The 15,087-nt window shown below is 43.7% G+C and overlaps 1 protein-coding gene across 3 annotated transcripts in view; it reads right to left on the bottom strand.

Moving 5' to 3' along the window:
• Nucleotides 1-3,910: 3,910 nt before the first annotated feature.
• The window catches only part of PCED1B (PC-esterase domain containing 1B), a 166,053-nt gene continuing 154,876 nt past the window's right edge, over nucleotides 3,911-15,087 (bottom strand). For all 3 annotated transcript variants that reach the window (XM_008002984.3, XM_073020652.1, XM_037997227.2), the window contains one exon: nucleotides 3,911-12,179. In XM_008002984.3, coding sequence (XP_008001175.3) covers nucleotides 10,824-12,122 — 1,299 coding nt within the window. In that variant the 5' untranslated portion in view covers nucleotides 12,123-12,179 and the 3' untranslated portion in view covers nucleotides 3,911-10,823. The remainder of the gene's footprint in view (nucleotides 12,180-15,087) is intronic.

The raw sequence follows: 15,087 nt of genomic DNA, 5'->3' as shown, positions 1-15,087 counted from the left end.
TCAATCAATCCTCCCACCTGGGCCTCCCAAAGTGCTCAGATGAACAGTGTGAGCCATTGCACCTGATGGACAAATATTTTTATAGCAGTAACTATGTGCCAGTCACAATTCTAAGGGCTTTATAAATATTAATTTAGTTGTCCATAATAATCCTATAAGAGATGCTATCATCCCTCTATTTTATGGATTAGGACTCTAAATCCCACTGCATTTTTGCTCAATGTTTTGCACTGATTTTACTCAATGTTTTGAAGGACATTATGATTATTATTATTTATAAAACAAAGGATGCTGCATGAAGTAAACAGAGAATTTCAGTTAATATTTTATGTGAGGCTTGAAATTAATTTAATCCTTGGAGTGGCTGCAGCAGGCAGACCTCCTATATATATGGATTTCATTTCCACCATTACAGGTATTTCAGTGGAATTGTTTGAGAACCTGGTATTAAGGAATTACTCAATAAAGCACTTTTAATTTGATACCCTCCGATAAGGCCTGGTGTGGTGGCTCACGCCTGTAATCACAGTACTTTGGGAAGCCAAGGCGGGCGGATCACCTGAGGTCAGGAGTTCGAGACCAGCCTGGGAAACATGGCAAAATCCTGTCTCTACTACAAATACAAAAATTAGCCAGCTGTGGTAGCGGGAGCCTGTAGTCCCAGCTACTTGGAATGCTGAGGCAGGGGAATGCGTGAACCTGGGAGGTGGAGGTTGCAGTGAGCCGAGATCGTGCCATTGCCCTCCAGCCTGGGTGACAGAGCAAGACTCCCATCTCAAAAAGAAAAAATAAGAAAAATACACTCTGACAGCAATTTTCTTGAATACTCTTATAATAATGGTTTTCTTATTAAATCTTTTTATCTAGCCATGAACATTTTATGAAGTTCCCCATACAAAATCAACATTTTTTGTTGAGTTAACAAATATGTACTTGCCAATAAACAAATAAGAGACCAGTATATCATCTGTCAACTCAAAGATACACAAATAACTTCACCTTGATGTATAAACATTTATTTATTGGTTGATTATAAAAGACACAATCCCAAAGTGAAGATGACTCAGCATGCAAACGAGTGTTTTTACCTTTTGCCTTTACTAACTGGCCCAACGGGCTAGGTTTATAAAGTATGGGGAGGCTAAAGATCACCTCTACCTGTCTTAGTTCTTAAGAAGGATCTTCAGCTGCATCTAGGAATCAAATTGACACAAGGCAGATTAACAGAACAAAGACATACAAGTTTTATTCTTCTTATTATCATTATTTTGAGACAGAGTCTTGATGTGTCACCCAGGCTGGAGGGCAATGGCGCGATCTCTGCTCACCGCAACCTCTGCCTCCCGCGTTCAAGCCATTCATTCTTGTCTCAGCCTCCCGAGTAGCTGGGAGTACAGGTATGTGCCACCAGCCCAGCTAATTCTTCGTATTTTTTTAATAGAGACGGGGTTTCACCATGTTGGCCAGGCTGGTCTCGAACTCCTTACCTCAGGTGATTCACTCATCTCTGCCTCCCAAAGTTCTGGGACTACAGGCATGAGCCACTGCGCCTGGCCCAGTTTTATTATTTTTACATGTGTACTTGGGGACCCTCACGAGAGTGAAGATCTGAAGAAATGGCCAAAGCAGAGAGCTTTTATATGTTTTAGAAAAAGAATCATAAATTTGTGAAGAGATGGGCCAGGGGCAGTAAATTCAAGGGGAGTCATTAGGAGACCTACGGGAGTGTGTAAAGCTAGTGGAAGATAAGGGTTTCTTCAATAAGTTAATTTGTACAGATCTATTGCAGCAGCAAATCCTAGTCTTTGGAGGTAAGGGTTATTTTCTTGCCACAGTGTGAGGAAGGCAACCTCCTCAAAGGAATTTTTATGGCTTGCCACATGAAGGAAAAGACAGATCAAATAATTCTTTCTGCAATTACAGTTTCTCAAGTGCTTGTAGCTTGAAATAATCAATGTATCAAATTGGCATATGTTGGGAGTGGATCATCCTTAACTCCTTCAAATGCCATACCTAATTCCCAATCTTTGACTTCTTTCCATCCTTGAAACCAAGACCAGTTATCTTCTATGTGCAGATTCATCTCCGCCATTGATGTACATCTCTGCTGTCTGTCCAGTTGTGAGCTTATTTCCCCATGCTGATAGTGGGCTTTTGGGTTGTTTCAAAGACCAACTTTTAAATAAAACCTCATTTCAGATGAGTGTCATGTCTTTTTCCCCTGCCTGGGTCATAGTCAATAGAGCCCCAACTAACTGGGAGGGGCAGTCTGAGGGTACAGTCCTGTTATGCCCACTGTCATACTTCATGGTAGCCAGGCTTTCTGTAAGAAGTGTATCTTGGGGTAAACAAATAGCCCCAGTTGATGACAAAAATAATCTCTCTCTTTTTTTTTTTTTCCAAGATAGAGTCTCACTTTGCCGCCCAGGTTGCAGCGCAATGGTGTGATCTCCAATCACTGCAAACTCCGCCTCCTGGGTTCAAGGGATTCTTGTGCCTCAGCCTCTTGAGTAGCTGGGATTACAGGCGCCCATTACCATGCCCGGCTAATTTTTGTATGTTTAGTAGGGATAGGATTTTGCCATGTCAGTCAGGCTGGACTTGAACTCCTGGCCTCAGGTTATCTGACTGCCTCCGCCTCCCAAAATGCTGGGATTACAGGCGTGAGCCACTGCGCCTGGCAAAAAATCTCTTTACAAGAGAATGCCAGCTAAGAAATGTATAACGAATGGTAAAATGAGAAAAATGAACATTTTCCCACCCCAATGAAGTCATTGTTTCAAACAAGAATGATCAATCGGTGCTAAAACAGTTACGTGAAAGAATAGGAAGCCAGGCGTGTTAGCTCATACCCACAATTCCAGCTCCTCAGGAGGCTGAGATGGGAGGATCACTTGAGTCCAGGTATTTAAGATTAGCCTGGGCAACATGGCAAGACCCCATCTCTACTTTTATTTTTTTTTTAAAGATTGACGAAGAATTGAAATATGTATATGGTACCAATGTATCACCCCACAAGATGCTTGGTGGTTGCAACTGGACAAATGAAACTTTTCTTTTTTTTTTTTTGAGACAGAGTCCCGCTTTGTTGCCCAGGCTGGAGTGCAGTGGTGGGATCTCGGCTCACTGCAAGCTCCGCCTCCCAGGTTCACACCATTCTCTTGCCTCAGTCTCCTGAGTAGCTGGGACTACAGGTGTATGCCACCACCCCCGACAAATTTTTTGTATTTTTAGTAGAGACGGGGTTTCACCATGTTGGCCAGGATGGTCTCGATCACCTGATCTTGTGATCTGCCTGCCTCGGCCTCCCAAAGTGCTGGGATTACAGGCGTGAGCCACCACGCCCTCCCCTGAACAAAACTTTTAAGTAGAGGCTTCTGGCTGTTTTCCTTTTCACTTGGTGATCAATCTTAGCATCTAATTCTGGGAAAACCATTCATGTGCCTCTGGTTGTGGTGCAATGCGAAGTACACTGTCTTTTCTATGAAATATCCTAGCAAAAATGTTTCACTTGAATCTAATCAAAACTTAAGATCTAACATTCACTTTATAAGAAATACAGAGGATAGGCCACGTGTGGTGGCTCACACCTGTAATCCCAACACTTTGGGAGGCTGAGGCGGGTGGATCACGAGGTCGGGAGTTCAAGACCAGCCTGGCCAAGATGGTGAAACTCTGTCTCTACTAAAAATACAAAAATTAGCCGGGTATGGTGGCAGGAGCCTGTAATATCAGCTACTTGGGAGACTGAGGCAGAGAATTGCTTGAACCCAGGAGGCGGAGGTTGCAGGGAGCCAAGATTGCACCACTGCATTCCAGCCTGGGCAACAGAGTAAGACTGCATCTCAAAAAAAAAAAAAAAAAAAAAAAAAAAAAAAAAGAAGAAGAAGAAGAAATACAGGGGATAAAATAAAATTTAGATAACACCATGAAGAAATCATTAGACAAACCCAGAAAGTGGAATATTCTACAGGATAAGTCTTTTCAACAAGTTAATGTCTTGGAAAAAAGAAAAAAAAGACACAGTGGTGTTGGATTCTATTCTAGCTTAAAAGAGATTTGAGAGACATAAAAGCCAATGCAATGAGTGATTCTTTAGTGGATCCCAGTTTGAATAGATGCTGAAAACATTTCTGGGACTGAGTATCAGATAATATCAGCAACTTATGTCAATTTTGTTAGATATGATACTAATCCTGCAGTTATGTGGGAAAATGTCTTTATTTCCAACATATGAAATATTTATAGATGAAATATTATGAACTAATTTACTTTAAAATACTTCAGAAAAAAGATGAACTGGCAAAATGTTAACAATGGTTAAATCTGGGTTATGGCTACACGATTCTATGTTTTGTTTCTTTGGAAGAATAAAAAAAAGTGGTGGTTTTCAAAGTGTGGTCCTCCTCATCTGAGAACTTACTGGAAATGCAACTTCTAGCACTCTACTCTAGACTGAGTCAGAAACTTGGGAAGTGGGGTGGTTGGAGGACAGCAGCAGTGTCCTAACAAGTCCACCCGGAGATTCTGATGCACAATAGAGTTTGAGAGCCACCGCCTTAGGGCTGGTGCAGGTAGGGAAGAGTGGATGGTAGGGAAAGAATCAATCTGGTGGTGAGACATCATTATCCAGAGGAAATACAAAATCAAAGACTACTTGCCAAAAATTAGCCCATGCTACGTAGACATGGGAGTAAGAAGTAAAGACAAGTCCAGCTCAAGAAGCCAGCAAATGGTCAAGACAAAGAGGTATCATGATTACAGGGCACAAGAGGGTACTTTGCCCAGAGCCTAGATGAGACTTGTCAGGTCACATGGGCTGGTTATGTCTTTTCTTCCAAGGATGTCTAGCTTATCTACAGGAGCTCCTGCTGGTGCTCTCCTTTTTCTAAAATAGGCCCTTTCCTAGGGACTGGAGTCTGCTCCTAACAACGTTGTTAAGTGTTGATAGAGTGTGCTGCTGTTGAATGACTCTCTGCTCAGCCTCGGAACACTGTTTATTCTCTACTTCCCAATTACCATGTTCCACTGGGATATGTCTTGGGACATTCTGTGACCCTGTGCCAAGCATTGAATACCTGGGCTGGAACACTTCTGCTGCACACCACACTCCACAGGCTGGACTGGGCATGGCCCAGAACTTATTATTAAGATTGGCTGTCTCAGTCTCCCATTTTAGAGGAAGATGAGGGCAATCATTTTTGGTCCAGTTTATCGTACTTCACTTAATCAGCCATTTCCACACTTGTCCCAGGCTTACCTAACAAATATTAGCTCCTGTTTGGGCACTGCTACATCAGAAAAGGGCTTCATATATAAAATATCACTCACAAACCTTCTTTTCTCTTCACTTACCCTAACCATTTTATTTGGCATTCTCTAGACTACTATTTCCCAAAATACATTTTTAACAAGATGCTAAGGCTGGGCACGGTGGCTTATACCCATAATCCTAGCACTTTGGGAAGCCAAAAAGGGAAGATCACTTAAGGCCAGGAGTTCGAGACCAGCTTGGGTAACACAATGAGACCCCATTTCTAGAAAAATTAAAACAAGCCGGGCACAGTGGCTCACGCCTGTAATCCCAGCACTTTGGGAGGCCAAGGCGGGTGGATCACAAGGTCAGTAGATTGAGACCAGCCTGACCAACATGGTGAAACCCTGTCTCAACTAAAAATACAAAAATTAGCCAGGCCTGGTGGCAGGCGCCTGTAATCCCAGCTACTCCGGAGGCTGAGGAAGGATAATCACTTGAACCCGGGAGGTGAAGATTGCAGAGAGTCGAGATAACACCACTGCACTCTAGCCTGGGCGACAGAGCAAGACTCAGTCTCAAAAAAAAAAAAAAAAGAAAAGAAAAATTAAAATAAACAAAAAAATAGTTGGGAGTGGCGCCTGTAGTCTCAGTTACTTGGGAGGCTAAGGCAGGAGGATCACTTGAGCTAGGAATTCGTGGCTACAGTTAGCCATGATCATGCCACTGCACTCCAGCCTGGTGACAAGTGAGATCCTATCTCTAAAAATAATAAATAAATAAAGACACAATGTATGAAAATGGTTCTGGGTTAAATACATCTTGGGAATACTAAGTTAAACACACTTAGTCAAGTTTATTTTGAACTTCTCAGAGCCTCTAATCTATTAAAGGTCATTGTGAATTTCCATGTAAAGCAATTATAGAAAGAATCCTTTTACAAACATCCTCACCTATAGAATGCATATGGAGTAAAACCAAGGGGCAAAGTGATATGTTTTAGGAAATGTTTCTTTAAAGTTAAATGGGTAAAGTCTTGTGACAAAAACTACAGATGTTCCTCAACTTACAAAGGGGTTAAATCTTCCAATAAAAACTACAGATGCTCCTCAACTTACAAAGAGTTTATGATCCATCATAAGCTGAAAATATTGTAAATCAAAAATGCACTTAGTTCCCCTAAACTTCTGAGCATCATAGCTTAGTCTACCCTACCTTAAATGTGGTCAGAACAATTGTATTAGCCTACAACTGGGCAAAATCATCTGGCAACACAGGACACTGTAGGGTATCTATCAGTTGTTACCTTAGTGATGGCATGGCTGACTGGGAGCTGCTGTGGCTATGCTGCTCAGCATTGAGAGAGATCATTGGGCTTTTTGTTTTGTTTTTTTCCAGAGAGGGTCTCACTCTGTTGCCCAGTCTGGAGTACAGTGGTATGATCATAGCTCACTGCAGTCTCCAACTCCTGGGCTCAAACCTCAGCTCCTAACTCAGCCTCCTGAGTAGCTGGTACTACAGTTACTTGACACCATGCCTGGCTAATTGTTTAAAATTTTTTGTATAGAGATGGGGGTCTCACTATGTTGATCAAGCTGGTCTCAAACCTGGGATCAAGCCTGCCAAAGTGCTGGGATTACGGACGTGAGCCACCACACTTGGCCTTTAGACCACTCTTTAATGAATGCATATTGCTTTCCCGCCATCGTAAATTTGAAGAATCGTACATTGAAAGTTCGTAAGTCAGAGACTGTTTGTATATCTATAAAATTAAGCATGCCATGGTAGAGCTCTTTCTTGAGTTATGAGAATGAGAATATTATTCCTGGAGTTTATGGAAACAAACATACAATAGTTTAAAACAACGGTAATTTCTTTCTCTCACATTCACCTTTTTTTATTTTTTATTTTTTGAGACGGAGTCTTGCTCTGTCGCCCAGGCTGGAGTGTGGTGGTGCGATCTCAGCTCACTGCAAGCTCCGCCTCCCGCGTTCACGCCATTCTCCTGCCGCAGCCTCCCGAGTAGCTGGGACTACAAGAGCCCGCCACCACGCCCAGCTAAGTTTTTGTATTTTTAGTAGAGACGGGGTTTCACCGTGTTAGCTAGGATGATCTCATCTCCTGACCTCGTGATCTGCCCGCCTCGGCCTCCCAAAGTGCTGGGATTACAGGCGTGAGACACCGCGCCTGGCCTCACATGCATCTTAATGATCTAAGTTTTTGAAACAACTTACCTTTGCAGAAGTCGTGAACATAAAATTGTCGAAGAGAGGGGCTGCCGCTTTGTACAACTCCAGATTTAGCCGTGAATGTTGCCTCCTGGCAGCGAGAGCAAGAGCTCTGTGGCTGACCGTGAAGGGCTGTTGTTAATCCTACTCTGGGAGGGAAGGTTTGTTTTGTTTTCAAATGCTGGACCTTGCTTTCTTTGTACATATGGAAAAATATTGTTACAGCTTTAAAATCTGGCCTTTGGTATAATATATTAGTATAGAATCCTGTGAGAAACATGCTGCTTCGATGATGTCAATGTAATCATTAATTTTACTTTTCCAGGAAGTTTAAGACGAGACTCAAGTATCTGTGAGTGCTGTTGTTTCTTGAGGATGGAAAATAGGCCAAATGAACCCTGCATTCTAAACCTCAACAGTGGAGCAATAATTTCTCTCACGGATGCTGAATAGTTTTGGTTCTTTTTACCAGACAAGAGCTTGATTGCTTTGCTAGGTTTCCTCATTTAAGGAGCAAGGTGAAAATAGCAAATATGGGCAAAGAAGAAAGCCCTAGGCTGGAAGATAAAAGCCAGGATATGTATGAAATTAAAGGCAAGCATTCACTGAATGTGCTGTCTGAGTCTTACTCCCAGTGGGTGGAGGGGTGGGGTGAGAGGAAGAGGGCTAGCTAGCCAGCATAATTTAGGTAAAGTTGTGGGAATGTTCTGTAGACATTTTCTAAGTAATCAAATGCTGCTCAATTATGATTTTTTCACAATAGCTGTTTGGGCTGATGTTGCTCAATCTTAATACAAATTGCATTCTTAGTTGATTACTGAATGTGAGTGAATTATGTGCTTGAATATTTAACTAAAGCATAAATACTTGAAAACCTCTTTATCAGGCACTGTGCTAGTAGGCCTTGGGAAGTCCAGAGTAAACAAGACTCATGGAACTTTCATTCTAGTAGGGAGGCTAACAAGTAACTACTGAAGCCATTGCAGAGTGAGGTAAGCCATACAAAGAAAGTGAAGAGTGCTATGACAGAACATCATGGTACTTTCAGATGCAATGGTCCTGAAAGGCCTTTTAGGAGGGAACTTGCAAAGTGAGAATGGAAGGATGAGTTAGGAATTAAAAGACCTAGGAAGTACGGGATATAGAACAATGCGGTAAAGGAAACAGCAAGTGCAAAGACCCAAGTTATAAAAGAGCTTGTTGTGCTGTATGAATGGAAAGAAGTCCTGTGTGGTTCAAAGAATAAAGAGCAACAAAGAGAGTTCCAGAAGATGACATTGCCAGGGCAGGTAGAAGCCTGATCATGTTATACAGGTGAGGACATAGTAAGGGTTTTATTTTGGAGTGATGGATTTCAGGCTTCTGACTTCCAGAATTAGGAGATAAATGTGCTATTTTAAGTCACCAAGTCTGTGGTGTTTTTTTTATTACAGCAGCCACAGGAAATTAATACACCTTTGAAGGAAAAGATTTCCCCTGTTCGAGTCTCCCTGCACTCCTACCCATCGGAGAGAAACAGAACTTTCTCTGTTGAGTAGTTGATGCAATTTCATCCACAATATTGTGGATTCACCATTGATTCAGCATCTGATCCTCAGCACTGTATATCTAATAAGTCATTCTCCTTGGTTCATCAGGCATCATCAGATTAAGGATTCAGACGTACTGACCTAACTCACAAGAGAGAGTTATAAACCAGAACACCAATGTATTACCTTGTTCATGGAAATAGAAACACTAAATGTGTCAGCTTACTCAGATCAGCAGCTAAACACTGTTTGGTGTTGACTGGGAAACATAAAGGCAGAATGAAGGCAGCTAGCTCGTCTGGATGGCAAATGTTACCAAATCTCATAGTCTGCTGCCCTAATCTCCATGGGATTAGAACCTTTACATTGACTAGACAGGTTCTCTTTCACCTGACGATGCTGGGGCATTCTGGCAAATTCTGACTCATCACTCCCTTTCTAGAATCCTTAAAGACCATCATCATGCTATTTCAATAATATTCCTTCAGATGTGTTACAAAGATTAAATGTTGATTTATGGTAACTCTAGAGATTTAGACTGTAGTCTCATCAGAAACATTTATTTATAAGCCATCTCTTTATTCACTCATTGATTCATCCAGAAATGCTATTCAGTATTTATTAAGTGCCAGGCGTTGTGCTAAGATTTGAGACACAGAGATAAGATAAAGGTCCCATTCTCCAAGAATCTTGTTTTTTTAATGGATTAAAAGCTGCTAATGTATTCCTTCTGTAGATATATATAATTTCACCAATTTCTTTTGACTTCATGAACCTAATTTTTGCAAGACAGCATGTCCTAATTCTTGTCAAATTTAGGGATGGTGGTATTGGGGAGCTACAAACCAGTCAAATCAATGCAATGAAAAATCCTATTATTTGAACAATTTTAATCACATCTGATTTTGACTATTTTATCTAAGTATTAACATTTCACTAGTTGAGTGATACAGTGAGTCTAGCATTTAAACAGTCTTAGTTATGTTAACATTCTTAAAAACAGAGAAGTGGTGGCTGGGCCCGGTGGCTCAGTCCCAGCACTTTGGGAGGCCAAGGTGGGAGGTTGGGAGTTTGAGACCAGCCTGACCAACAGAGAAACCTCGTCTGTACTAAAAATACAAAATTAGCCAGGAGTGGTGCTGCATGCCTGTAATCACAGCTACTTGGGAGGCTGAGGCAAGGGAATTGCTTGAACCTGGGAGGAGGAGGTTGCGGTGAGCTGAGATCACGCCATTGCACTCCAGCCAGAGCAACAAGAACAAAATTCTGTCTAAACAACAACAACAACAACCCATCAGATCTGGTGAGACTCACTCATTATAATGGGAACAGCATAGGGGAAACCACCCCCACGATTCAATTACCTGCACATGGTTCCGCCCTTGACACATGGGGATTATTACAATTCAAAATGAGATTTGGGTGGGGACACAGAGCCAAAACATACTAAGAACTAATTGTTTAATGGAGAGGCATCCATTAAATATAGACATGCAAAACCCACAACTACTTTTGTGCAACTTCTTTATTTCAATTTTAGTTTTACACAAAGGCAAAGAGAATAGGGAGTGGGGGGGGGGCAGGAACAATGCTGGGTCACCCCCAGGAAGTGGGGAAGAGGCTGCAGCCAAGAAGAATGAGTCAGACTGCTCCTCCTTGGCTTTCTTGGTAACAGCAATGAACAAAAAGAAGACCAGGCATGGACTCCAGGCTTAAGTTAACAAGGTCAGTCTGTTCAGGCCAAGCAATGAAAAGGAAGTGTCAGATCTGTCCAATCCATGTTCATAAAGAGGAAATAAGGCCTAGGTCCATCTATTGAGGCCTTGGCTCTGGGTTGGCTAGGGCCCTTCTCTTTGAAGGTCGAGGCCGCTGTCCCCAGGGCACATAGGGGCCACGGGGACGATACCTGCCAAAACCCCTATGGACCACAGGGGCAGGCCGCTGATAACGGGGTGTGGGGAAGAAGGGCATAGGCAGCTGGGGACCAATCGCAAAGTTGTCTTGGAAGAAGAAACCTGTATGGGCTGATGAGGGGACATCTGAATGGCAATAGAATTGATCTGACTGGAAAGTATGGTCTGATGAAAAACAGGCATCTGGGGGACCCTGTGGGAACCGGGACATTCCCTGGTGAAGGGGAATGGGAGGAGGAGGCTGTGGGGGCAGGAGCGGGAGCGGCGGCAGTCGCTGGGGTGGGAACCCAAGCAGGGGGCAGTATGTGGGGGAAGGTAAGGGTGGGGACAGGGGTAAGGCCGGGTGATTTCTGTTGGCCTGGGGCGGCCCTTCAACTCTCGGGCCAGGTGTTTTCTTCTTGATCCACCTGCCCACAGGATGGCGCTGGGGCAACTCCACACCCCAGGCGTCAGCCACATGGGCCAGCAGCAGCTGGGAGAGGCAGCGGTGCACGCGTCCATTCCAGTGCACCCCGTCGAAGTGCAGGTTCTCCCTCGCGTGGCGGAAGTAAAAATGCAAGTCCAGTACATCGAAGTTATGTTTACGTGCCTCGGTGGCGCTATAGAAGTTGGCTTCGACCACTCTGTTTTTCAGGAAGGTGGCCTTCTGCTGCCGGAGCTCGGGCGGAAGAAAACTCGCGTTGACTTCCTCGCCCACAGGCATGGCCGTGTTCCACACCAGGAGGCAAGACTCGGGCAGCACCTGCCCCAGGCACCGGAACAGGTTCTCCAGGTTCTTCAGGTAGCTCCACCAGGAGTTCGCACCATACCTGGAGATGTCCCAGAGGCAGGAATTCATGATGACCAGGTCGGGGGCATGCTCGCCGGACTGCAGCTCTTTCAAGATGGTCTGGAGGTAGTCGGAGTACACACGGGTGAGGAAGTAAAAACGCACCAGATGGTGGTCGGAGCGGAACTCGCGGACCTCACGGTAGTGACAGCCGTTGTGCATGTGGCCCCGCTGGCCTCCGTCCACCAGCTCATCTTGTTCGAAGTTCAGCTCCCCCTTTGCTTTGAGCTGCTGGGGAGTGAGCAGGCAGTCCTTCTGCAGCAGAAGTACCAGGTCCTTGTATACCGCCCTATGCACAGAGTCCCCCAGGATGACCACGAACTTATTGTGGAGCAGCTGCCGCACTTCGGAGGCCCGCAGGAGGATCATGACGCCCAGGGCGCACGGCCTAGCTCCTTCCCTTGCACAGGGTGGGTCTGCGGATGGCTAGGACAGAAGGAGAGAACGGCTGGGAGGGACTCACCTCTGGGCGGAGCGCCCAGTGCAGGTCGGGGGTAGGGAGACCATGGGGAAGGGGATGGCGCAGTGGCCTCTGCCCCGAGGGAGTGGACCTGGAGTGCCCGCATAGCAGGCTCCACCAAGCCTGGACCTAGGAGATGGGCGAGAAAGCCAAAAGCCTTCTTTATCTAGTCGCAGTTTAGGCCTGGGGCTTGACCTCTGAATGGCCTGAGGCTGCTGTTGGAGGCTCAGGTTCCACCTGGTGGGGAGGAGCCAAGTATGGATCCACCCTTCCTAGGGCTGAGAGTGCTAGCAGGATGCCTAAACAAGAGCCTGGAAGCAGCCCAGAAGCCTAAGTGGAGATGGTTAGCACTATGCCACTGTTAGATAATGAGGACCCCAAGTATGCAAGAACATGGAGAATGTTTGTGATGTAATGTTAAGTGGAAGAAGTTACATCCCATACTGAATGCTCCATCACTTAAACTATATAAAAGAGATATGCATAGATAACATTGAAAGGAAATATGTAAAAATGTATCTTCATAGAATAGGATTATGGTTGACTTCCCTTCCCTTTTACTTTTGTAAGTATCCTTTATAGTCTTAAATTGCTTGCTATAGCTTTAAAAGAATTAAATGAAATGCAACAGGTAACACAAGGAAAGAGTACCTGTGCTAGGTCAAGAACATAAAAACAGGCCGGCCACAGTGGGATTATGCCTGTAATCCCAGCATTTTGGGAGGCCAAGGCGGGCGGATCACCTGAGGTCGGGAGTTCGAGACCAGCCTGACCAACACGGAGAAACCCCATCTCTTTTAAAAATACAAAATTAGCCGGGCGTGGTGTCACATGCCTGTAATCCCAGCTATTTGGGAGGCTGAGGCAGGAGAGTTGCTTGAACCCGGGAGGCAAAAGTTGCCAGTGAGCCGAGATCGCGCCATTGCACTTTAGCCTGGGCAAGAGTAAAACTCCGTCTCAGAAAACAAACAAAAACAAAAAAACAAAACAAACCCGTAAAAACAGACTTATTTTATAAGGAAGTAGCTGTTTCTCATCAATAGGACTGAAAAAAATCAGGATAAAACTGGAAATAATTTGAATACGTTTCAGCTGTAATATTATTTGCTTTACATTTGAAAAGAATCGGAATATGCCACTCCAAAATGTGCACTTTAGCATGAGGATTGTTTTGAGCAGAAAGCAACTGAAAATTGACAGATGCAGGAAGTTATCTGCCCTCCTTTTATCTGCCCTAGAATCAGGGCATATATTTCCCTTTGAGGAAGGTAAACACCCTTCCCCCAACCAGGGAAACAAGAGCAACTCTTATCAATCAGACAGGTTATCATCCTTTTCACCGAACACAGGGAATAGACACCAAGATGATTTTTCATAATAGACCTTACTATAACAGCCCTTATCTTCCATGAGCTCCCCCCATTTATTTCCCAGTCACTTCCCCACAATTCATCATCCCTTAAAGCCCAAAGCCCTAAGTTTCACTGTTTTCCGGTGCACTCCCTGCCTGCCAATATTAATTTAAAAACTGTGGCTGGTGCGGTGGCTCACGCCTGCAAACCCAGCACTTTGGAAGGCCAAGGTGGGCGGGATCACTTCAGCTCAGGAGTTCGAGACCAGCCTGGGCAACATGACAAAACGCCATCTGTATACAAAAATTAACCACTCATGGTGGCGCACGGCTGAGGCGGGAGGATGGCTTGGGCTCAGGAGGTTGAGGCTGCAGTAAGCAGTGTTCCAGCCACTTCACTCCCGCCTGGGCCACAAAGTGAGAACCTATCTCTAAATAAATGAATACATAAACAAATAAAATGTCTAGATCTGTATCTTGGCAACACACACAAAATAAATAAAATTGTATGCCTTTTCTCCCATTAATCTGTCTTTTGTTAGTTTAATCTCTATGCCCCCAGGTACTGAAGCTAAAAGAGTAGAGAAAAAGTTTTTTCTCTCCAGCACATTGGATGCAATGTTAAAAGCTGTGAAACTCATCCTCAAAACTTCAGATTATTTCAAGCTGCCATTTACAACTCATATCCACAGATGACTAAATAGTAGAAACACTAAAATACTGCTAGAGACTGCAAATGGGAGGAACATGGCATCCATTTCATCTACTTACACAAAGCCATGAAAATCCGGTGCAGCTTGAAACTTGTAAGATTTTATGCATTAGTAAACATTTTAATAGGTGTGGCTGGATAGCTATTATTAAACTACACATTCAAGTTTTAAAAGCTATATATCCTATTTTAGTTTTAAATGGATATAAATACAAAAATGAAAATATTAAAATAGGTAGAATATTGTTTCATAAGAGAACAGTTGAAAATATTGACATCTTCCCCACAAAGAATCTTCATTAAAATATAAAATATTTTTGCTATCAGAATAAAAGTTTTGGCTGGGTGCGGTGGCTTATGTTTGTAATCTCAGCACTTTGGGAGACTGAGGCAGGAGGATTGCTTGAGACCAGGAGTTTGAAACCAGCCTGGGCGACATAGCAAGACCTTCATCTCCAAAAAAAAAAGCAAACAAAGAAAAATGAAACAAAACTGAAGCAAACTCCAAATCCCTTTGGGACTCAAGCATGTTCATTTGTTTAGATTCGTTTATTCCTCCAACTCACACTTAATAAGTGCCTACCATATGCTCCACATAGGGAGCATAAAAATCAGTAAAATATGATCTTGCCCTCAAAAAGCAGACCAGAAATACTGGTTGATAACTGTATTATCATGTAGAAAGTGGTAAGGGCCAAGAACTGTGAAAGTCTAGGGGTCTTTGGGAAAAGTATTCCTTCCCACTCTAGACTCAAGTCTCCAAAGTGCAAAATGTGAAGACGGAAACCCTTTCCTTTTGTGTTTTCAGGGC

The sequence above is a fragment of the Chlorocebus sabaeus genome, chromosome 11 (assembly GCF_047675955.1).
Source record: "Chlorocebus sabaeus isolate Y175 chromosome 11, mChlSab1.0.hap1, whole genome shotgun sequence".
NCBI classification, from domain to species: Eukaryota; Metazoa; Chordata; class Mammalia; order Primates; family Cercopithecidae; genus Chlorocebus; species Chlorocebus sabaeus.
The sequence above is the reverse complement of the archived record's forward strand: the minus strand, read 5'-3'. Positions and strand labels throughout refer to the sequence as shown.